Source organism: Erpetoichthys calabaricus, chromosome 17, assembly GCF_900747795.2.
Source record: "Erpetoichthys calabaricus chromosome 17, fErpCal1.3, whole genome shotgun sequence".
Lineage (NCBI taxonomy): Eukaryota > Metazoa > Chordata > Cladistia > Polypteriformes > Polypteridae > Erpetoichthys > Erpetoichthys calabaricus.
In genome coordinates, this window is record NC_041410.2 from 85,944,682 (window position 1) to 85,969,060 (window position 24,379).

General features: G+C 41.4%; 1 protein-coding gene across 4 annotated transcripts in view; it reads right to left on the bottom strand.

Moving 5' to 3' along the window:
- Positions 1 to 11,814: 11,814 nt before the first annotated feature.
- atp8b4 (ATPase phospholipid transporting 8B4) overlaps positions 11,815 to 24,379 on the bottom strand; it is a 258,238-nt gene continuing 245,673 nt past the window's right edge. For all 4 annotated transcript variants that reach the window (XM_051920877.1, XM_051920878.1, XM_028822519.2 and 1 more), the window contains 4 exons: positions 23,252 to 23,497; positions 19,343 to 19,481; positions 17,273 to 17,403; positions 11,815 to 15,259 (listed from right to left, as the gene is read on the bottom strand). In XM_051920877.1, coding sequence (XP_051776837.1) covers positions 14,981 to 15,259; positions 17,273 to 17,403; positions 19,343 to 19,481; positions 23,252 to 23,497 — 795 coding nt within the window. In that variant the 3' untranslated portion in view covers positions 11,815 to 14,980. The remainder of the gene's footprint in view (positions 15,260 to 17,272; positions 17,404 to 19,342; positions 19,482 to 23,251; positions 23,498 to 24,379) is intronic.

A 24,379-nucleotide genomic window follows, 5' to 3' on the forward strand; every position in this document is an offset into this window, starting at 1 on the left:
AAGTAACAATGAGGTGCAAATGACAAAACAAACCCGAATTTACACCGCTGGGAGATCATCCTCTGCTTAAATAAAATGGTTGCAAAGAGTTGAAACAGAAGAAAGTGAAGGACTGAGTTAAGAGTCTGTCCCGGTGATATTCAAGGAAAAAGAACAAATAAAAAATAAAATCTAGAAACTACCAGACATGTCAGAATGCCAGCCTGAATAAAACACGTTGTTACCATCAGGAAGAGGTGACTTCTGATTATGAAACGGGGATGGCGGAAAAAAAAATGTGATAATTATATATTATATATATATATATATATATATATATATATATAATGATAAAAAATAAACAAGATCATCAGCAACCTGGGTAGATATGAAAGGCATTATATTCCGTAGATTAGATAGATAGAAAAGGCACTATATAATTACACAGAGAAAAATGAAAAATATTAGATAAGCATGAAAGGCACTATATTCTGTAAATCAGAAAAATGCTGTATTATAATAGATATGAAAAGGCACCTAACCTATAGATTAGAGATGTAGATAGACCACATAATGACATATCAAAGGCGCAATTCTGTAGCTTAGAGATATGAAAGGCACTATATAAAATGACAGATATGAAAGGAACTACTGTATATTCTGTAGCTTATAAAGAAATATGAAAGCAACGATATGACATGCTAAAGGCACTATTTTTAGTAAATTAGTTAGATATGAAATGCATTCTATAATGACAGATAGATATGAAAGGCACTGTATTCTGTAGAGCTATTAAAAGCACCATATAATGATATGTAGATGTGAAAGGCACTATATTTTGTAGATTACATAGATACGGAAAGTATGATAGATGTAGATTAGATAAATATGAAAGGCTCATATGATAGATGTGATAAACACTGTTCTGTAGAATACATAGATATATGAAAGGCATTCTAATAATAATAATAATACATTTTATTTATATAGCGCCTTTCCCATGCTCAAGGCACTCACAGAATATAATAAAGAACGGCAGCGTATACAGTATATAGCATTGTACAAACCAGATAAATAAAGATTAAGATTAAGACAGTGAATTCTGAAAAAAAAAAAAAAAGACGACACCATAATTGATGGTCTCGCACACACACATACATACAGGTTACATTAGCATCTTGACAGAGAAGTAAACTGAGAGAAGGATAATAAAGTCAAGTAGAGCTAAAAGCCTTCCTGAACAGATGAGTTTTGAGTTGTTTTTTTAAAAGAATTCATGGAGTCAGCTGACCTGATTAATTTCTAATAAAGAGATGGAGGAAAAAATTAAAACAAAACTGATGGCCATTACGAACAAGGCAGCGCATCCTCTCTGTTACACACACACATTCAAGATCCTGAGGTCTATGCAGTTTATTATCCCCCCCCCCCCTTTTCTTTTCTTTTCGTTTAAATCCCCAACACGATCCTGTTGCACTGATTGGTCAAATCCACCAAATCTGTCCGCTGCCATTAGGCCGACTGAGGGTGCGGTGCACACGGTGGCTCAGTGTGTCCCGTTGCGGCCTCGCAGTTCAACCCGCCTACGTTTCACTTTTCGGCCTCGCGTGCATATGAAGTTGCACAAACTTTACCTTAAATGACAAATACAGTCTAGCTCAGTATAAAACCAACTTGTCCCGAGGTACTTTCTGTCGGCATACGATGCATCCCTGAACTGAATGAGCGGGTTTACTTATGGACGCGAAGCAAAATGAGATCGCCTAATTAACAGCAGATTTCAACTACAATCAGGCAGCAGAAGCGGACATTCAGCAAGAAAAACGAGGAGCCGTAGGTGTAGGTTAGGTCAGGAGCCGGACTGGCGAGCACCGAATCTTATCGGATGTAAAACAAACAACCAGATGAGCTCAGTGCAAGTGTGGAACTCTTACATGTACTTGCATCTACTTATTTGGCGGACACTTTTATCCAATGCGATTTACGACATTAATGACACAATTGGTCACATTTCTTTGGGGTTTTCCAATTGGAGCACAGGCAGGTCAAGTGACTTGATCAGGGTCACACTGTGTCAGTAAGGGGATTTGAACACACAACCTCAGGGTCCAATGCCTATTAAACTATTTAACAGTAAATCGTTAACCGGATTTTTCAGATCAACGTCTCCTTTTATGTGTGTGCATTTTCCCCACCTCATCCCATAATAGCCCCTCTATAACGTGCACATTTTTTTCTGGCTGTAATGAAAATTTCAGAGCCATCGATCCTCCCAACCCCTTGTTCTTTAAGCGCATGCGTACACTTTTCAAAAGAATGCGCGCACAGGCACGCCACACTGACGAATCCAGAGAGTCCCTTTAAAGTATTCTTACAAATGGCGATTAGTCATTGTCAGGCAACCCTAAACTGTACGAAAACGGAGGAGTACTGCTGGAGATATGACACCTGATGCATCTGTCACTGTTAAAGGAAAACAAAAAATAAAGTAAATCCTGCAACAGCAGACTGTCTCCGGTACCGTTATTAAATTCTCCATAAAGACCTACTTATTAATCAATAAAAATATACGCAAATCATTACTGACCTGAGTGGACACACACGCTTGCATATAGTTTAACTCCGGGGGGCTTAGCGGTCAGTCCTGGAGGGCCACAGTGGCTGCAGGTTTTTGTTCCAACCCAGTTTCTTAACGAAAACTCAATTATTGCTAATGTAGCTCTTATGGCTCAAGTGGCATTTTGATGCTTCATTTTAGTGGTCGCACTTGTTAAGGTTCCCCACCCTTAAACAGCTGCATTCACTGCTTTTAATGGCTCCTTATAAGCAATATGATGCAAATGAATAAGGAGCCATCTAACTTCTTTCCATTTACACCTGTGTGGATTCATCCTGCACTATTTGGTTTAATAAAACAATTAAGAGAAAAATATGACAGACTGAAAATGATCTGTTTTAGGCTTCAAATCATTTGGATAATAGCCTACCCTTGGAAGGGGAAAAAAACTACGATATAAGAACCTGACACTGCAGACTAACAAGCCATGAAATTAAATACGGTCTGAGACTGGCAAGGATTGATTTCTAATTAAGTAATTGGGTTGGAACGAAAACTTGCAGCCACTGCACCCTTACAAGATCGACATTGCCTACCGCTGTTTTAAATGAGCCTTCGGCTCTCATACCTCCGTAGTTTACAAACTCGCGATGAGCGGCGAGAAACCGACGTCACGTGATGGGTGGGCGGGCAGGCAGGCGCACGTGACTGTTGTAAATTCCGCGGTTGACTGACCCGATCGTCCTGCCCACGAATATCGTTGATGTGGAGGAGAATGTAGGACAAAATTACATAATTAAATAAATAAATAAATATAAAGTACCGATGCTGTCGTGCATCCATTGCTTTCCCACGACCCAGCTCAGGATTAGAAGATTAAAACGGGAGCGAATTAATAAATAAGTAAATGCACAATTAAGTGAATGAATTGAGAAATGTGACAATACATAATCGAGTATAAATAACCGAATGTATCTTGAAATATGTTTTTGTTGCTTATTTCTTTATATATTTATTTACGTCAGTAACACGGTACACAACATGAAATAACGCGATGAAATGAAAACTGTCACTTTCACTTGAAGTGCCTGCTGCAAATGTGGCACTGGGTACCAGACCACTGACAGTCAATCTACCCACGATTCACCAATCAAAACACAGCATTCGGTAGAGCCCGCCCACTGAGCTTTAAGTGCTGAAAGTGACCGTTTTTATTTCAGGGCGTAATTCCCGTTGTGTGCGGTGTCACTGAAATAAATGCATTAAGACATAATTAAATAATAAAGACATAAGCAAAAAAATTATAATTATGTATGCTCGCATATCACTGGGTTTTTATTTATTGACACATTTCACAATACATTTATTTGTGAGTTTATTTATTTTACAGTACTTGAAATTTCCCTGCCTAATTATCTACTGTATCAAACACCGTCAAACACATGTCAAAGTATTTTGGGCTGCAAGGAGAAAGAGCAAAGCAGACCCTTCTTCCTTAGGAGACTGTGGCCCTCTAATGTGGGAAGTGATATCCTTCACATCTTCTACATCTCTGTGGTGGTGAGTGTGGTGTGCTGGGCTGGTAACATCACTTCAGGAGAGGCCCACTGAATCAATATGCTAATTAAGAAGGTGGGCTCAGCTATAGTGGGCAGTCTGGACCTGTTGGAGGTGCTGGTGGAGCAGAGAATTAAAACTGAGTGCCATTATGAACAACACTGCACATCCTCTCTAAAACACCAACACTGAGCCAGCAAATTGTTGTGCAGAATTGTGTCAAGAAACATAGAAACATATACCAACAGTAATCCATCTTGTCATATATGCGTATCGGAGGGACACCCTTAGGGCTCATCCAAGGAATGCAATACCTGATTGGGGTAAGGGGGGGGGGGGGGGTGCTCTTGTTAACAGTGCCATATTATTTCTCTTGTATAGCCACGAGAAGACACCCCTTGAGGGCAACTAACCCCGTCCCTTCCTGCCTGAGAACTTTAAGAACCCAACACCCCCCAAATGCCAGTGTCTCGTTTCAACCCAGACTGCACTGACGACGGAGCTCTGGCCCGTGACCCGCTCATAAGAGCCATCAGACAGAACCAGGAGGGCTATATATGTTAGATTTTGTGTCATCGAGCACTGATTTTGTTTGCTATTTGTCAGTGCAATTAAAAGGGGCAACCCGGCTGGCACTACAACACTTCAAAAACTGCTGGAGTTTTTTTTTTGTTTTTTCTGTCCACCCTGGCCATCGGACCTTACTCCTTTTCTATGTTAACTAATGTTGTCTTATTTTAATTTCTTATTTTGTCTTTTATTTTCTTTTCTTTATTATGTAAAGCACTTTGAGCTACTTTTTGTATGAAAATGTGCTATATAAATAAATGTTGTTGTTGTTCATTCAGTCGTCCTGTGTTCCTTCAACCTGTCCACGCTCAGCGTAGTCTCACTGGGGCTGTTGCCCATTCTTTACTCAAGTCAGAAGTCAGAAATTCTTGAACTTCTGTGAAAAGTTAAACATCCCCTTAACTCAAAATGCCATCTATCTATCATATAGTGCCTTTGATATCTATCTATCTATCTATCTATCTATCTATCTATCTATCATATATAGTGCCTTTTATATCTATATATCTATCTAGCTCTATAGATTGTCAGTATCTATCCTATATAATGTCTTTCTTGTTAATCAATTTAATTTAGCACACTATGCTATGTACCTATCTATCTATCCTGTATACTAAAATTAAAATCTATCTATCTATCTATCTATCTATCTATCTATCTATCTATCTATCTATCTATCTATCTATCTATCTATCCTACCTACTATACTAAAATTAATATACAATCTTTCTATCATCTATCTATTATATAGTGCCTTTCTTGTCTATCTATCTATCTATCTATCTATCTATCTATCTTGCCTACTATACTAAAATTAAAATCTATTTATTTATCCTGACAACTATACTAAAATTGACATCTATCTATCTATCTATCTATCTATCTATCTATCATACTGTAGTGTATTTTTTATCTAGGTATATATTATGCTTTCCATATGGGTTTATATATACTGTATTGCAGTATATAGATATATATCTGTCTGGCTCAGTCATTTATATACTGCCTTGCGCCCTGTGTTGGCTGGGATTGGCTCCAGCAGACCCCCGTGACCCAGTAGTTAGGATATAGCGGGTTGGATAATGGATAGATGGATATACTGTATATATATAAATTTATTTATTTATTTGTGTATGTAGTGCATCTACTACCTATCTCTATCTGTCTCTTATATAATGCCTTTCACATCTGTCTATCCATTAGGCATGTTGTGTTTTTTATCTACTGTATTTTTATATAGTGCCTTTCATATCCTATATATTGTCAATAGTATCTTTTTCCCGTGTATAGTACCTTCGGTCCCATCCTCATGCCATGCCTTAATGTAATTCTGCCTTTCCCTACGTTTACCCTCACGTATTCGCTCGATGCCCACACAGTCAGGTAACTTGAGCCCCTCAGGTTCAGACGGTATTGCGGAGTGAACTTCGGTTCCGCTTCCATTTTATTGCTCCCTATTGCCGGCTTCCAGCTACTACTGTATATGAGGCCGGAAATGTCGCCCTCTAGTGGCCACGTCTCATGCGCAACCAAGTAAAATAACCGATTCATTTTTTAGATAGATAGATAGATAGATAGATAGATAGATAGATAGATAGATAGATAGATAGATAGATAGATAGATAGATAGATAGATACTTTATTAATCCCAGGGGGAAATTCACAATTTATTTAGTGTTATTAAGAAATCTGTGCGTGGACAGCGGCACGTGTGACGGTACTTGGCCCCGTGCTCTGTCGCAATGCTGACTGGAGTCCGTCTGAACCTTCACCCTGGAATTGCGGAGGTCTCCATCGAGTTTTCTGAAGTCTCCGAGGCTGTAGCGTTGTCCAGGATGGGTTCTCGCTTTCCCTTCTTTTTGTTCTCTCCTGGGAAAAAGCAGACTCAGGAAAATAATAAATCATCAAATGATGATTACATTTAAACGCCCACTCCCTACTGAAATACTCCACGACAGCAGACCGTAGACGAGTGTGGCGTAGTGCTTAAGGCTCTGGACCTCCGACTCTGAGGGTTGTGGGTTCAAATGCCGCTACTGACGCGGTGTGACCCCGCGCGAGTCACTTCCCTTGTCTTTGCTTCAACTGGAAAAACAAAAGAAATGGAACCAACGGTATGTCAAGTGTTGTAAGTAGCCTTGGAATAACGACATCAGCTAGAAAAAGCAAACGAGTGAATCAGAATTAAAAAGACAACAAACATCATTCGTAAACAATATATTCTTTTTTTAGGTTTCGTTGTAATAAAGTATCTCACAGTATGCACACATTGGTGTTTTCTTGTTTTTATTAACAATACAATAAAAGAGCCAAAACTCTTTGGTTCGAAACTCATGCATTGTTTTAATTTTTCAAACAAAGAAGAAAAGAGAACTGACTGAACTTTCACAAAAGTTAACAACTGAGCTTTTTTTACATTTTATTTTTTTAATTATGTATTGTTCTGAAACAATAAAAAAGAGAAACCAGAGCCGAGCTTCATAGCGCTGTGTGGAGGCTATTTAATGCTAGTGGTCTGCTGATGCGAATTATGAAAAAAAAAAGAAAGAAGTATTTACAGAGTAATAACAGTAAAAAAAAACAATAATAAATAAAATAAAAGGCTCAGATCAGTAGAAAAAACGCACAATAAGATTGCGCCCCAAAGGCGCCCTGACAGCTGATGAGGTAAGGCTTAGCAGTCGGGGGTCCGGACGAGTGGGCAGCTCGCTGTCTACACACCCGCACTTTGCGACATTCTGGACTGCTGTTTATAAGAGTACTTTACAAAATTCGGAGTATTAAAAAGAAGGTCATTGATGAAACAGTGAAGCGACAGAAAAGTCGAGAATAAAAATGACAAATTCCCAGTGTCTTAGTATTTTGTCAGCTTTTCCGAAGGATTTTTTTTTTAAAGGCACAGATCATCCCGTACAGTCAGCACTTCGTCTCGAGAAGACGTGGCGTCGGGGCGGCAGTATGGATCAATGGATGGGCGCTCGACGCCAAAGTGAAACCAAATTGTGTTAACGGGGCACCAAAAAAAATGAAGATTTCAGACTGGACAAGCCCCGTTGGAAACTTCAGTTTGAGAAGTACTAGGGACAATAGTAACAAAATAAAAGAAAAAGAAAAACAGCATTTTCAAGTATTTGGGACAGACGCCAACTTCACTGTGACGCTCCTCGGGACTAACAGGTTTGAGAGATGGAAGGATGGATGGCATTACAGATTGTTACGGGTTATCATTGACGAAAGAGGAAGAAAAAGTCACTGCAAGCAAATGTGCATATTTGGGTGAATTAGACAGGCATGGCGTACGTCGTACAACTGCAGGATTAGCGTGCTGTTTGACATCAGAGAAGGCCAAAGTGAAAGACTCCTTCAGCTAGACACGCGATAAAGCGATGGGGAGAATGACCTGGGGACATGCGACATGGAAATCAGCCTGACAGTGAGCTGATGAGTGACGGGGAGGCGAGGAGAACCGAGGCAACGACACAGGCAGCGGCAAAGGACACGAGGAACCCAGAAATTTGGGGAGCATCCGGGAGAAGACTGGCAGAGAGATCAGAGGAGAGCAAGAAACTCCATCATCTTCATCAACACAGAAATAAGGCAGGGACCTGAGAGGCTGTGCGGCCCACCCTCAGGCCACATGCATGGGGGGAAAGAACAGAAGCATGAAGTGTTGCTGTAGTCTAGAGAGAATGCCTGACATTCAACTAAAGAGGGGCAATCTATCTATCTATCTATCTATCTATCTATCTATCTATCTATCTATCTATCTATCTATCTATCTATCTATCTATCTATCTATCTATCTATCTACTGTATATTACATAGAAATATATGAAATACACTATATGATAGACAGATAGACAGGTGGACATTAAATTTAGTATAGACAGATAGATAGATAGATAGATAGATAGATAGATAGATAGATAGATAGATAGATAGATAGATAGATAGATAGATAGATAGATAGATAGATAGATAGATAGATCTGTTAAAGAGTGCCTGCTGTATCTGACTTCAAAAAGTGAACTTTAGAAGGAACAAATACATATCAGCATGTTCCATTTGTGGAGACTATAAGCTGGACCTGCTCCATTCAAATGTTAATGCTTTTAAATATAAACCTGTGGTTCAACTGGGCAGATCTGATGACATCTTCATGTCACCTACAATCCTGTTATCAGACAGTAGTGGCTCTCTCATTTTCCACCCAAAAAGATCTTGTGTGTGTCTTTAGGGGGTTGTGGTTTCTTATAATATATTATGAGTTTTCTTAATATTCTGCAAAGTTTTAATATCCCATTGGGGACAACTAGATTATCTATCTATCTATCTATCTATCTATCTATCTATCTATCTATCTATCTATCTATCTAATCCTGCCTACTATACTAAAATTAAAATCTATCTATCTATCTTGTCCTACTTACTATACTAAAATTAATATACAATCTATCATCTATTATATAGTGCCTTTCTTGTCTATCTATCTATCTATCTATCTATCTATCTATCTATCTATCTATCTATCTATCTATCTATCTATCTATCTATCTTGTCCTACCTACTATACTAAAATTAATATACAATCTATCATCTGTCTATCTATCTATCTATCTATCTATAGAAAGGCACTTTCTTGTCTATCTATCTTGTCCTACTTACTATACTAAAATTAATATACAATCTATCATCTATTATATAGTGCCTTTCTTGTCTATCTATCTATCTATATATCTTGCCTACTATACTAAAATTAACATCTATCTATCTATCTATCTATCTATCTATCTATCTATCTATCTATCTATCTATCTATCTATCTATCTATCTATCTATCTATCTATCTTGTCCTACCTACGATACTAAAATTAATATACAATCTATCATCTATCTATCTATTATATAGTGCCTTTCTTATCTATCTATCTATCTATCTATCTATCTATCTATCTATCTATCTATCTATCTATCTATCTATCTATCTTGCCTACTATACTTAAATTAACTATCTATTTATCATATATAGTGCCTTTCATATCTATCTATCTATCTAGCTCTCTACATTATCAGTTGGATTTTCATTCTCACTTTTCTCTAAATTAGAAGCCAACATTTCCTCCAAGTGACTGTCCCACAGCTCATGACGGCTCCTTCCTGCTCTCATTCCACCATGTCAGGTATTTCTTTAAACCTTTTCCTTTTTCCAGAATCCTAACAAGCATCCAAAGTCTTCAGTTCCTATCAGGGTTCAAATGCCAGCCTAGTGACAGTCTGTGTGGAGTGTGCATGTCTCTCTGTGCCAGTGTGGCTTTTCTCCAGATACTCCTGCTGTGCCCCTCTGCAATGCCCCCCGTCTCCTCCCCCATACGCCAATTATTCCAAAGTTAACTGGCACCTCTAAATGTGCTCAGTGGTATCCCACCCAAAGTTGACAGTTGCCTTGCACTTGTGGCTACAAAGAAAGACCTCGTCTCCGTGTGACTGCATAATGGAGAAAGTGGTTGGAAAAAATGGCTGGCTGGATTTGCTAAAATGATCTTTTAATATAAATCTACTAATTACAAAATCTACAGTTGTTGATTGGACAAGCATACTTAGCAGGTACTTAGCAAACTGTCCACGACCCTTCCACATCGATTCCGATGTTAAATGATGACTCTAAGACCCAAAAGGTGACATCCCGTGACCCCTATTTTAATAAACTATGGTGTGGACGAAAAGACTTTTGCAGACAACGTGAAAATGCAAGTGTGGACGGAGATCATTTTAATTTAAAAACACTTTTGTTAAATGAAAATTTAGTAGTGTGGACATAGCCTGCTTAGGATGTCCCCCTTTGTTCTCCTTATGCATTCCTTCATCATTTTGGGATGTAGTTTGTCCAGAAAATGAAATTTTAAAAGACGTAAACTGTCCTAACAAGATGACTGGACAGGAAGCCTGTCAATCTTTGGAAAGTGGACGGGCACATTGGCATCACTGTCTGTTCTAATAGCAGCTCACTTGAGATGATCATCATGGCGTACATCAAGAGCATGCAGGCTCTAATCTGGATGTGAATGAAGGGGGGTGGTGACTGGTCAGTCAAGGTCGATGCTTTATTTTTGGATGGAATGTAAAGTACAAAACCCCATGACACCTGCCAATAAAAGAAAATGAAAAAAATGAAAAAATGATGCAGTTCAGGTGGGCCTGAATCAGAATTTCTTTTCCAGATGTCTCCACAAACCCAGGTGGACAGAAGATTACACCCCACTGAAACAAGGCCTGACAAGTTACAGCAGGTCAAACATGCTGGTGAAGATCCCAATGAATGGGCAGTGAATGTCTACTCAGAGGGGCTTGGCCCTGAATGTAGGTTCATATTTCGGGTGTGGGTGTGAAGTATCCACCACCCAACAGCAGCCCTACCCCAATCCACTAGAATACAAAACTAGTCCTCAGAGAAGTGAAGTGACCACAAGTGGTGACAATCCCAGTAGAAAGGCACTCAGCGAATACCAGGATGGGCCCCACATTTAGATCGGAGGATATAATGTCACCCCTCTCCAAAGATGCATGAATGACCTCCACCAGAAGAGATAAGGGCTAACCATTCATCACAGGTCAATGATCTGAGTGATGATCTAAACAGAATAGCAGCCAGGAAATACTTGAGTGGGCTTCACATTCAGTGTGGGCTGCAGGCTCAACTACAGAATGGAGGTGTTCAGGAGATTTAGGCCGTAACTCGAGAAATGCAAGATTGGTCCTCAACGAAACGAATCATCCACTTGATGCCCCCAACGGTTGGGCAGACTTGAGTGGACATGGCACTGTGAGCTGCGGTGAGGGCAACAGAATGTTGGATTGGTCTCCATCGATAAGAGGGCCGCCCCATTATGACATGTTAATAACTGAGGTGGCAATGACTGGATAGAATCGAGGAATTCCAAAGGTCCATAAGTCCACGCAATAAGTGTAGACGTGTGGTGGCTTCACCTCTCTGAATTCATAAGGATACACCCCAGGTCTCCTGTGAAGCAAAGGCCCACCATTTCCAAGATTGGACCCTAGTGAAGTGAACGGTGACCTTTACTCACGAGTCATTAATCCAAGTCATGATACCAACGGGGTCCGATTCTCTTGGCGGGGGATATTCATACATACATTTTTGACCTTATCCGAGAAAGTCAATTTGATTTACCGTTTTGATTACATGCTGCTCCTGAGATACATCATGTGACCTCGATCGTCATGACAATGACACCACGAAGATGTCACTATGAAAATGTGACACGTTTTCTATCCGTGACCCAAGAGGAAACATTCAGAAGGTATGTCTTTGTCTTTTGCTATTACTGCGTGAATTTATGAGTGTTCACGTTGCGTCTGTCCTTTGCAACCCAAAAATCCTTCACCAGTCATGTCCAGAACAGTCACCAAGGGAATGATGGGATAATTATAATTAAAAACATTTCATTTTTAAGAATTTTTAAATAAGAAGTTTCTCTTTGGGGATGAATATGTGCGTGTCAAAGACTTTTAATTTGTTTTAACTGTTTGGGGATGTCCAGATAATACTAAAGCATATGAATATACCATTTACTTCGATTCTGATTGGTGGAAACTGAACTGCTGCTTACACTGCATTATGTAAATTAACCTCCTTTATTTAAGGCCACTGCTTTGTTATCTTAGTCAGTCGGCTACAGTGAACTGATTGAGAGCACCCGGCTGATTCCTTCACGCTTGACGTAATAAAAGACGGCCATCTTGAATTCCATTAATGATCGTAACTCTTCACTATTCTCCCTAATTACATCCGCCCTGTGGATACACAGCGTCTCGTTTCTCTAGTGCAGTTCACTTACGTTTCAAGTTTGCCCGAGCGGTAGGTTTGTTTCCTGGTTGTTGTCATTATTGTTTCTTCTGTGCTGTTATTTTGCCATCCTTTCACTTGATTTACTTCACTTTACACGTTTTTGAGGTCATGCTAGTGATTCTCGATGTTTGCTTTTCTGAGTTTGCGGTTGTTTTAAAGTATATATTAATCATTTGTTTCCTTCTAGCCTCACCATTTTGTGTAGTTTTGTTTATCAGTTGCTATGTGGTCACTCAGGAACAGAGCAACATTAGGGGTCATGAGGTATAAAAGTCCATTTCTGGCATTACTTGATTGTCCAAGGTTGCGGATTTCTCAAAAAAAAATCAAGGTTCGATCGTGTGATTCAAGTTCTTAAGACTTTATTTTCACTTCTGATTTTCGACCACAAGGTTTTGACGATTGGTTTTCTTTCATTTTTGGTTTTGGCTGTCACTGTGTACAACTCCTTTGTATCTCCCTGTCCTTTCTTTTGTCTCCACGATACAACAGTTCCTAACTTTTGCTTTGTCTTGAGTAATGTCCTGTGCTTTGATTTTGTTTGCTATGATCACCTGGGTTGGTCCCTTTGCTTTCCCTGACCACATCTCTGGCTAAGAGATCATCTTCTGGTCTTTTTGGTTCCTCTAAATCGTTGCTTGTAACAACGATTGTCGACATCCTGAGCGGAAGTGTCTAATAATTCCAACTTCCTCTTAAAAAACTCGACAAGAATACAAGATTGGACCCCAGTGAAATGAATGCTGACCTTTTACCGGCCAAAGCTTATTAGTGTGTCAACCGAATGTTCGGTAGTTAAACTGTGCGGCTGGGTTCTACTCCCTTATGATTGAATGCCTGATTTTCCATAATGGTGGCACCGGCCCTGCATCCAGGCGATCCCAACAGTGGAGAGCCATGATCCGATTCTCAAATGGCCTCGATGTTCAATGTTTACCTTACAAATGTCCGCATCTGAAACGGAGATAAGTAATAATACCGACTCAACGCTCAAGAACCTCCACAAGAATGCAATATTTAACAGCAGCGAAGTGAACAGTGACCTTTTACCGCATGCCATTTTTCCAGGTGATCCCTACAGAGAAACCATGAGGTGATTCTTGCATGGTCTCGACATTCACTTGCCTCGAGTGGAGGTGCGTCATAATCCCGAGTTCCTCTGAAAACAAAAACTCCACCTGAATACAAGATTGGAGTCTACTGAAATAAGGGCTGACCGTACCTCACTTGTTGATAACCGAGGTGACAAACCCAACCGAAGGGCACTGGTTGGCTCAAGTGGATCTGACATTTAGGATGGGCTGCAGCAAATCTTTAGATTTACATCCTAAATGGACGTGTGAATTGCCCCCAATCAAATTCAGAACCAAACATGGCTGGTCCCTTATTAAACACGAAATCACCTTTCACCACAAGTTAATAGGAAGGTGACAACCATAAGAGAGATGCAGCAGGTCGATACTCAAGTGGACCATGGAGTCACACCCAGACTGCCCACCCAACCCAGCTTCAGAAAAATTCCAGACTGGTTCCCAGTGAAGAGAGAGTTGGTTGTTTACCACTTGTTACAAACTCAAAAGATCGTCACTGAGTGGATACTTGACTAGATCTGATATTCTGTGTGCGCTGCTCTCTGGGGCAGGGGGTTCACATCTCAAATGGAGAGGTGGAAAGACTTCTTGCTAAATCCAACCCTGCTCCAAAAGGATACGAGGTGGGTTTCCAGTGACGTGATGGTTTTTGTTTTGCACATGATATCGGCAGTGGTGGATACTCAAGCATGCTTGACATTCAATGTGTGCTGTGCCGAAGGCCACGCGTTCATGTCCTGAGTGTAGGTGTGTCATGAGGCTCCCCCACCCAACCCAACTCTACAAGAGGGGTTTCTCAGACAAACAAGGGCTCATTGGGTAACAAGAGTGAAAAATCCAGGCTTTGTCCCCTAACTGAAGGGTGAGGAGCAGATCCTCAAATAGGTCTGACATTCAATGTGTGCTGCACTGATGGACGTAGGTTTACATCCCCAAACCCAAAACCAGAAGGATACGAGATTGGTCCTCATTGAAATGAGGGCTATCCGGTTACCACATGTTGATAATCCAAGTAACAACCCCAAAGTAAAGGCATCGAGGGGAGTGGATGGTTAAGTGTGCTCTGCCAGGGCTCAAAGCTTCAGGTCCAGAGCGGAGTTGTGTCACAGCATCCCACCCAACCCATCTGCTGTGAGTTCTCCTTCCCGGCGACCGACAGCATGAGAATTCTACCCCAGTGCCACCTCTCTCGTGACATTCTAGAATTCGTTTCTCCATTTTATCACAGAACCCCTCGTGAAGATGGCACGTGGAATTCCAAGGACTGGACTCTCATGCTCTGGGGTCCATCTCTCGATGGCAAGGCACCATCCAAGCACAGTGCAAAAGACAGACTCGTCTGGAAGCGGAGGCACGCCGCTACTGGTGTTGCTGCTTGGGGGTCCTGTCAGCACCTGTGGGGTCTGTCCGTTTCTTAAGGAGATTTTCGATCCAGCTGGTACTGTTCTGGATGCGACCCCCCGGCGTCATTGAGAAGTGGCTGGTGCCCTTCATATTCTTGCCAGAGGTAATCAGTTCTCCGTAGCCTTCCTGGTGTGCAAAGGCATAGGCTGAGCGCCTGGAGCTTGTCCTGCGGACGCGCTTCAAGTTGTGCTCCAGTGGACGGTGCTTTCTTCTGGCCTGCTGCATGTGTCGCACCTGTAAGGAAAACAAGAAAACAGAAACGTTCAGAAATGCTTGGGAAGCAGAAATTGATTAACTAAACCGCTCAAAAAAATGAAAGGAACACTTTGAAAACACATCAGATATCAATGGGAAAACAAATCCTGCTAGCTATCTCTACTGATATGGACTGGTATGGTAATGTGTTAGGAATGAAAGGATGGCACATCGTGTGATGGAAATGAAAATGATCAACCTACAGAGGGCTGAACTCAAAGACACCCCAAAGATCAAAGTAAAAAAATGATGCGGCAGGCAGGCTCGTCCATTTGGCCAAAATGTCATTGTAGAAACTCCAAATGGTAATCAGTAGTTTGTATGGCCACCACCCCACGTACTTGTATGCATGCCTGACAACGTCCTAATGAGATGACGGATGGTGTCCTGGAGGATCTCTTCCCAGCTCTGGACCAGGGCATCACTGAGCTCCTGGACAGTCTGAGGCGTCGGAAGGACCGAAACATAATGTCCCACCCAGAGGTGTTCTATTGGATTGAGGTCAGGTGAGTGAGCGAGGGGGCCAGTCAATGGAATCAATTCCTTCATCCTCCAGGAACTGCCTGCATACTCTCGCACATGAGGCTGGGCATTGTCATGCACCAGGAGTAACCCAAGACCCACTGCACCAGCATAGGGTCTGACGATGGGTCCAAGGATGTGCTCTTGATACCTAATGGCAGTCAAGGTGTCGTTGTCTAGCCTGTAGAGGTCTGAGCGTCCCTCCATGGATATGCCTCCCCAGATAGACCATCACTGACCCACCACCAAACTGGTCATGTTGAACGATGTCACAGGCAGCATAACGTTCTCCACGGCTTCTCCAGACCCTTTCATGTCAGTCACATGTGCTCAGGGTGGACCTGCTCTCATCTGTGAAAAGCACAGGGCACCAGTGGTGGACCTGTCAATTCTGGTATTCGATGGCAAATGGCAATCGAGCTCCACAGTGCCCATTAGAGGACGCGGACCCTCAGGCCACCCTCATGAAGTCTGTTTATGATTGTTTGGTCAGAGACATTCACACCAGTGGCCTGCCTGCCTGTTGGAGGTCATTTTGTAGGCTCTGCCAGTGCTCATCTTATTCCTCCTTGCCCAAAGGAGCAGATACCGGTGGGTCCTGCTGATGGGTTAAGGACTTTCTACGAGGGGCCCTGTCCAGCTCTCCTAGAGTAACTGCCTGTCTCCTGGAATCTCCTCCATGCCCTTGAGACTGTGCTGGAAGATGCAGCAAACCTTCTGGCAACGGCATGTATTGATGTGCCTGCCATCTTGGAGAAGCTGGGCTACCTGTGCCACCTCTGTAGGGTCCAGGTATGGCCTCATTCTACCAGTAGTGACACTGACCATAGCCAAATGCAAAACTAGTGAAGAAAGAGATGAGGAGGGAAAAATGTCCGTGGCCTCCACCTGTTAACCCATTCATTCCTGTTTTGGGGGTCGTCTCATTGTTGCCACTCTAGTGCACCACAGCAGCTGAAACTGATGAACAAGCCCCTCTGCTACTTCACTGACCAGATCAACAGCCCACAAGTGTCATTGACTTGATGCCATACTCTCATTAAAAAGGGTTCCTTTAATTTTTTTGAGCAGTATATATTTGGCTGATTGGCCCATTTTTCATCAAAACATTTAATGTTTTTCCATTCTTAAGCGCGCAGCAGCAGACTACAAAAAAGATCTCCAGACACAGCTCAGTGGAGGAATCTGCTCAGGGTCTTTGGTGCATTTCTACCCAAGACTGACTAAGAACACCAGACCTTCTGTTGCAGGGGCACGTTACTGAGATCCAGTGGTCTACTTTATCAGGACATAAACAAATGTCAAAATAATAATTAAAAATGTCAGAAACCCCCCTCTGCTGCTCCACGGAGTACACCGGCAGTTTGATTCTTCTCCATGTCCCTGCCTGGCTTCCAATCTCAAAACACATCTTTGTTTGCATGATGGAAGATTTCAAGATGGAACAAGTGGGAATGACAAACACCATACCTTATCTGTCAAAGTGGGATTCAAGTCAATCCTCAAGAACCTCAGAGCCACCACCGGCATGACACACACCGCAGTGGTCAGCAGGATGACCAGCCAGACGCTCTTCTGGGATAAGGAGTTGCGAGCAGTTCCTGAAAAACAGAGATTCTGCTTAGCAGCCTGGAAGTGTGTGGGACTCGTCTGTTTCAAGGACTGTCACAGAGCAGCACTGATTACTGGAAGCCACGGGATGCCAAATAACAAATTTACGTATTGATCTGCTAAATTCCCTCGAAAGACATCTCTGAATTGCATTTAAAATTTAACTCTGCGTTTCATATTCGATAAATATTAAAAAAATCAATGAAATGTACCTCACAATGATCTGTTGTCCACTTGTAGGCCTGGCGAGTGTATTTTGAGATATCTCACTTTGACGTCCTATGCATTTTAATACACATACAAAACTGATCCCAAAACCACTTAGTGTAAAAGTTTCCTTTCTCTGTAATAGCAGAGTGTATTTCCTGGCTTTGGGCTTAGGGGGGCACTGTCACACTGGAATAGAAACAGACCTTCCAGAAAGTACGTAATTGTCTAAAATGTCTTTGTGTTAACAGGACCCTTCACTGGAACCAAGGGGGTGAGCCGCAGACCATTATATACACTACCTCCTCCACTAAAGTTTACAAGGGGCACTATGCGGTCCCGGGGGGAGCATTCGCCTGGCATCAGCCAGACCAAGATTCATCCATCAGACTGGCAGATAGTGAAGCGTGATTCCTCACCCCAGAGACCAATGGCGACACTTGGCATTGCACATAGTGATCTTTGGCTTATGTGAAGCTGCTCACTTCATGAAGCTCATGACGCACAGTTCTAGTACTCGTGTGTTAATTCCTGAGAAAGATTGGCACTCTGCTGGGAGGGATGCCACAGCAGGTAGGCAGTTTTCACTTGCTATGAACTTCAGCACTCGGTGGTCCCGCTCTGTGAGTTTGCATGGTCGACCACTTTGTGACTGAGCTGTTGCTGCTCCTCGACGTTTTCCCTTCACACTATTAGCACTTACAGCTCTTTCAGAGCAGAAATTGAAGGTACGGACTTGTGGCAAAGATGGCATCCAATGACAGTGCCATGTTTCAAGTCACTCAGCTCTTCAGTACAACCCATTCTGCTGCCAATGTTTGTCAATGGCAATGTGAATGCAATCATTTGGAGGGGTGTCCCGTGCCACACATACCAGGCTACTGTGAACAGCCTTTTCAGGAAGTTCTTAACTCTACTTTAAGATATTATGAAATGCATTTGGGTGACAGAATGGGTTGGCAGTGCCAGCTGCCTTCTTATGGCTCTAGAGACTTGAGTTCAGTTTCCTGCCAGTACAGAGATTACGCATTCTCACTGCATCGATGTCGACTTTCTCCAGGAACCTCAGTTTCAGCTGGTAGTTTAGAATGACTGGCACTTTATGAGTGTGGCCTGTGATGGATGGGCATGCATGCAGGTTTGGTTCCTGCCTTGGTATTAGTTCGCTGTGACCCTGAACTAAAAAATCTTAAGAGACTCTCACAAATGTTCAATACATTTGACATCTTGAAATGGTTTTACATTTCGAGATATCAGAACATCACTTGCACTTGCATTGGTCAGCTCTCCTAAACTTGAAATGCATAGGCAGTGGCATCCTGGTCAGTGACGTGACCTCACGGCTCACTGTCTGTCTGCATTTTGTTCTTCCCGTGTCGTTAAAGGTTAGCTTTTAATTCTTTGGTTTCCCCTCCACATCCCATAAACGTTCAGGTTAGGCTAATTGACAACTCTAATAAATCATTATGAGTGAGTATGGCTGTGCCCTGTGATGCAATGGAATCTCATCCAGAGTGCCCAATGCTGCCCTACATATAGTGGAATACATAGGTGTGAAGATAGATGGATGGTTAAAAGGCATTCCATTCCGAGTGCTGATTCATGAGACCGAATTGAGAGTCGGACAACAGACTGATATTCTTAAAGCTATGGCACAATGGCACTGCGCTTGAAATGGACAAAGGGCAGAGGTCTTAACTTGCTGGTACCAACAAGACTTACCAACAAAGGGAAACTGACTGGGAAAAATGTCAAAAATTCCATCGCTGTGCAAGAAGAATAAAATGGAAAAATAAACTGCCACACTGCCCCATATAAAGAAATGATTGACCGCCGTCCAGTAGTTGGTGTCTAATCCGATCTGAAAGAACACACACAAAAATATACAATACTGTAATTCATATGCCAGGTATCGATTATAATTATAAAATATACACGGCTTCAATGTATTGTTTATAAATATAAAACATATAATAATTATAGGATTATAATATATATATATATATATATATATATATATATATATATATATATATATATATATATATATATATATATATATACTGTGTATATGCCATGTATTGTTTATAAATATAAAACAAATAATAATTATAGAATTATAAAATATATGTATACATATGCCATGTATTGTTTATAAATTTAAAACATATAATTGTAGGATTATAAAACATATGCATACATCTACCATGCATTGTTTGTAAATGTAAAACATATAATAATTATAGGATTATAATATATATATATATATATATATATATATATATATATATATATATATATATATATATATATATATATATATATATATATATATGCCATGTATTGTTTATAAATATAAAACAAATAATAATTATAGAATTATAAAATATATGTATACATATGCCATGTATTGTTTATAAATTTAAAACATATAATTATAGGATTATAAAATATATGCATACATCTACCATGCATTGTTTGTAAATGTAAAACATATAATAATTATAGGATTATAAAATATATATACATATGCCATGTATTGTTTGTAAATATAAAACATATAATAATTATAGGATTATAAAATATACAGTATATACATATGCCATATATTTTTTAAAATGACAAAACTACAACAATGTGAACAAAAACACAAACACAATTAATTATTTATACTTTTCACCAGTAGGTGTCACTGTGCAGAGACATCAATCACTCCAAGTAGCATGTTCTGATTTGCTCCATTACTGAGCATGCTCTGCAGTTGTTGGACAGCCTTAGGTTTCCTCACTGTACACAGTCCTCCCTCACAATGAAGGTCTCAGACAGCCATTAAACAAACCTCCAGGACAGGACCCTCTCTCAAACTCCCTTAGCGAGCTGGCAGAACTGGTTCTTACCCTCAGTGCCTTCTCTTCTGATAACAACGTTATTCAGCAGATCAGTGGAGTTGCAGTGGGCACTAGAATGGGTCCTAGCTGTGCCAAGATGTTTGTCGGCTGGGTGGAAGATTGTGCCTGTTCTTCCTACCCGGGGTATCACCAATTGTGTTGGTGCCAACTCCTGTTCCAGAAGCCAGCTAAAGGAACTCATTAATGTTTTAATAGTTTCCATCCATCTCTCAGGTTTTTGGTGGACCAGTTTTTAATATCAACCTTTAAGCTTTCCAGGAAATAAAGCCTCTGTCTATCACAAACCAATGGACTCACACAGTTACCTTCTCTACGGCTCCTTCCATCCCTGGAATACTAAAAACTCCGACCTCTTTCAGAACTCTTCAGACTTCACCACCTCTTCAGTGATGAGGTGAGAGGCCCACCTCTTCGATAGAGGATACCCTTCTCATATTGTGGACAGGGCCCTTAATCAAGCCAGGAGTAGACCTCATAACATCCATTCCAAGAGGAACCCCAATAATGAAACCCACACCCCGTTGGTCCTCCCTAACCCTCTATCTCTCCCACAGATCATCAAACAAAATGAACCCATTTTGCAGACTGACCTTTCCACTGGAGCCTTTTTTGCCCTAATACTCTCTTGATTTCCTTCCAATGACCACCAAACCAAAGCTAACTTGTCATCCACAGCTCACTACACAGAGGAGAGCCTCATTCCTCACCAGGCACTTTGAGCTATGACAGGAGCCAATGTGTCACTTGCAGATATGTCACCAACAATAACCTGATATGCGGTCCCTCTGGTAAATTCCATATTAAACAATGGGACTCTTAGCAGTCTAAAAATCTTATGTACTGCATTTCTTGAAGAAAGTGGCCATCCATTGAGAGACACAGACAGGTATGTGCCGCCATGTGGAAATCTGGCTTTTAATGAAGCTCATTAAATACATAAATAGAAACATAAACAGTACAGACACACACATTATGCTGTGAACAATGGCAAAAAACAAAGAAAATGAAAAATAAAGAAAACTTCTGGCTTGGCATTTACAGTGAGGTGTGTTGCCGTTGGTATAAAGGACCCCCAAGTTGTGTTTCCTGATCCACTTCTGCTGAATAATTTGTTGGTGTCAGAGATGGGATGTGCAGCGTCGTTCATAATGTTTTCTTTTACTACGACCTCCAGGGGTCCAGCGTGCATCCCATAACTGAGCTCGCCCATTTAATTAACTCTTTCAGGGCTAATTATTTTTCCTTCCTTTTGTCCCAGGGCTGAATATTTTTCCAAAAAGTTCAGTTTTCTAAAAAGCACACAAAGCAATGGTTTCATGCGTAAGTTATTTATGACAAATGTCACTCTGTTTTATGTTCCAGGACCCCTACAATAGGCATATTCAAATATTTATTACATATGTGTTTGTCCCATCACTCATAAGCTGATAGGCAAAGAAACGGCTTGAAGTAGTCGAGTGGCTGCTAACCCGTAGTGTCCACCAGAAGGCCACGTCATTTGGTGAAGTCCAGTTGCCAGCTTGTCTCCCACACATCGATGTCTGTGTAGTCCTCCCAGGGCAAACGTTTTTGTTGGTGCGTCTGCTGCACGAGTGTGTCCAGCACTATGATCAGTTGGGGACCGGTCAGCTGATGCAGGCCCCTGACTTTCGTTTTCAATCTCCAGATCACTTGTATCAAAATTTGAGTTTGATAAGTCAGAGTCCAATTCAGCAATAATACACAAAAAAATAAATAATATTTTTGCTTTGTGCTTTTTTTTTTTGTCTCTCTCGCCCAATGTCAATGCCATTCTAGACGTTGCTTACCCTATGCTACTCACGCACACACAGGGTTTTAATGCCAAGTCAACAAGTCCAACAGTCTTCCAAGCAAAGAGGGCCTACCTATAACATAACAGTGAGTTTTATCAACATTTACAGATTTTTTTCGCCCTCTGCCCCAATATCCATCCTCAGCTCCTTGTGTCGACAAAAGTCAACATCTGTCCTAAAAGGGTTAATTTGTTGATTTGGTGGGCCTCTCTTAAAGTGACGTCACCAGCACACCACAGCGTAGAAGCCTACTCTGGACGCTATCAGACTGCTAAGATCAAAGACCTCACGACACCTATTGTACGACTCTTCACTTCCTTCGTTCACAGCCACGCTGATCTGTGTTCTTTCACAGGGCTTCAATGACACTTTTCAAAGAAAACCAAGGAGAAGCTCAGCTCATTCCCAGTCTGGGATCACCTGTTTCTCCAGGGTTTAATGGCAGACTAACTTTTACAGTAAATGTCTCCCTTCATCTTCTCACTCACTCTCACCTCTTCTCCTTTATCTGCCCTGACTTTATTCCTTCCTTCTCCTCCTAAAGTGTGTTATCCGCTTTTCAGTTGCATACCTGAGGACGGTCATACGGTCAAAACGTTGCGTCTTTAACCTTCCTTCCTTCCGTTAAAGCATAGAAATAACCTTTTAAGTTTTTTTTTCCTTTTGCAGATGCAGGCTGACGCAGCCCTATGCTAACTCCATGTTCTGATTTGGACCTGTGTGAGGGAGTGTGGCCCGCAACCGACTGGTGAGAGTCCTGCCTTGGGTTGGCCTGGATAAACATCAGCCCATCATGATGCTAAACTGGATAAACAGGTCAGAAGAACAGCAAACGGCTTCTATAATTGAGTAGGGTGGCAGGTACACTTTTACTTAGATACTCATACAAATTAGCAGGTTGAGCTTACCTGGACACTAACAACGATTACCAAAGATGTTGCGATTGTGACAGCAAACGACTGCTGGTCCATTATATGTAAGCCATCACCTCTCACGCTGTCCGCAAAAGCACCGTATGGGATAAAGAAAAGCACAAAGGATGTGTAGATCCCTTGCACCGTACAGATGAAGAACTTATGCTTGTTGAATAAGAGGTTTAATTGTCCGGGTTCATACAGCTTGGCGTGCTCCATACTGTTTTGCTCGTTGACATCCTGAAAGACAAAGAGAGAGGGTCCTGTGAGCACCTCGCATGAGGGGTTTTCTCACATTGCCATTGATATAGCACCTTTGCTACACGACCATCTGCAAACTCATTAGAGGAAAAGATACGCGGAAACCTGGTGGGCTCCTTCCAACTACCCCAGCAGTGGTCATCTGTGAGGATGTGGCCTCCAGTGGGCTCACCAACAGTCACAAGGAAGGGCTTTCCCAGGAGCACTGCCACTCGGGTCTTTCATCATTTAAAATCATACGGATAAAGACACTGCACATACTGCGGCCCACAGGAGAAAATATCACTGCATATCTTCTGGGAATGCCTGAGAAACTGCTTGCCTAGGAGCAGCCTTTCGTTCCCTTTAGTACATTTTGGGCTTTTCCCAGGTACCTGCATGCACGAGGCCACCCAAGAGGCTTGGCAGCTTAGGCTGCGTAAAAGCTTGCAAGGAATTGCCTCGTGTTGAGAACACAGAGAGAGGTTCTTGATTCAGGACTGCCACTGGTGCATCTTCAGCCTGCCCAGGGACGACTCCATCCGAGACGGCTGTACAGGGACATGGAGCCAAACGTTTAGCACATACTACCGGTATGTGCTGTGGGAAAGGCACTGTAATGCGGTGGAATGTAACTTGACACAGACACATTAGCAGAATATCAGGTAATGGTTAGATCATGTGGTGGAGCAGCAAATTACATGGTTTAGTAAGGGATTTATCTAAAGGTACATCATGTATATGTATATTTTTCATTTTGATTTTTTATTTGATATACTTTGGTAATCCAAATAAAGTGAAGTTTTTTTTTTTTCAAAAAAGAAGTAAGAAAATCTCATACTTGCTAACTGGCATGATAGTCCCTACAGAGACTAACAAATC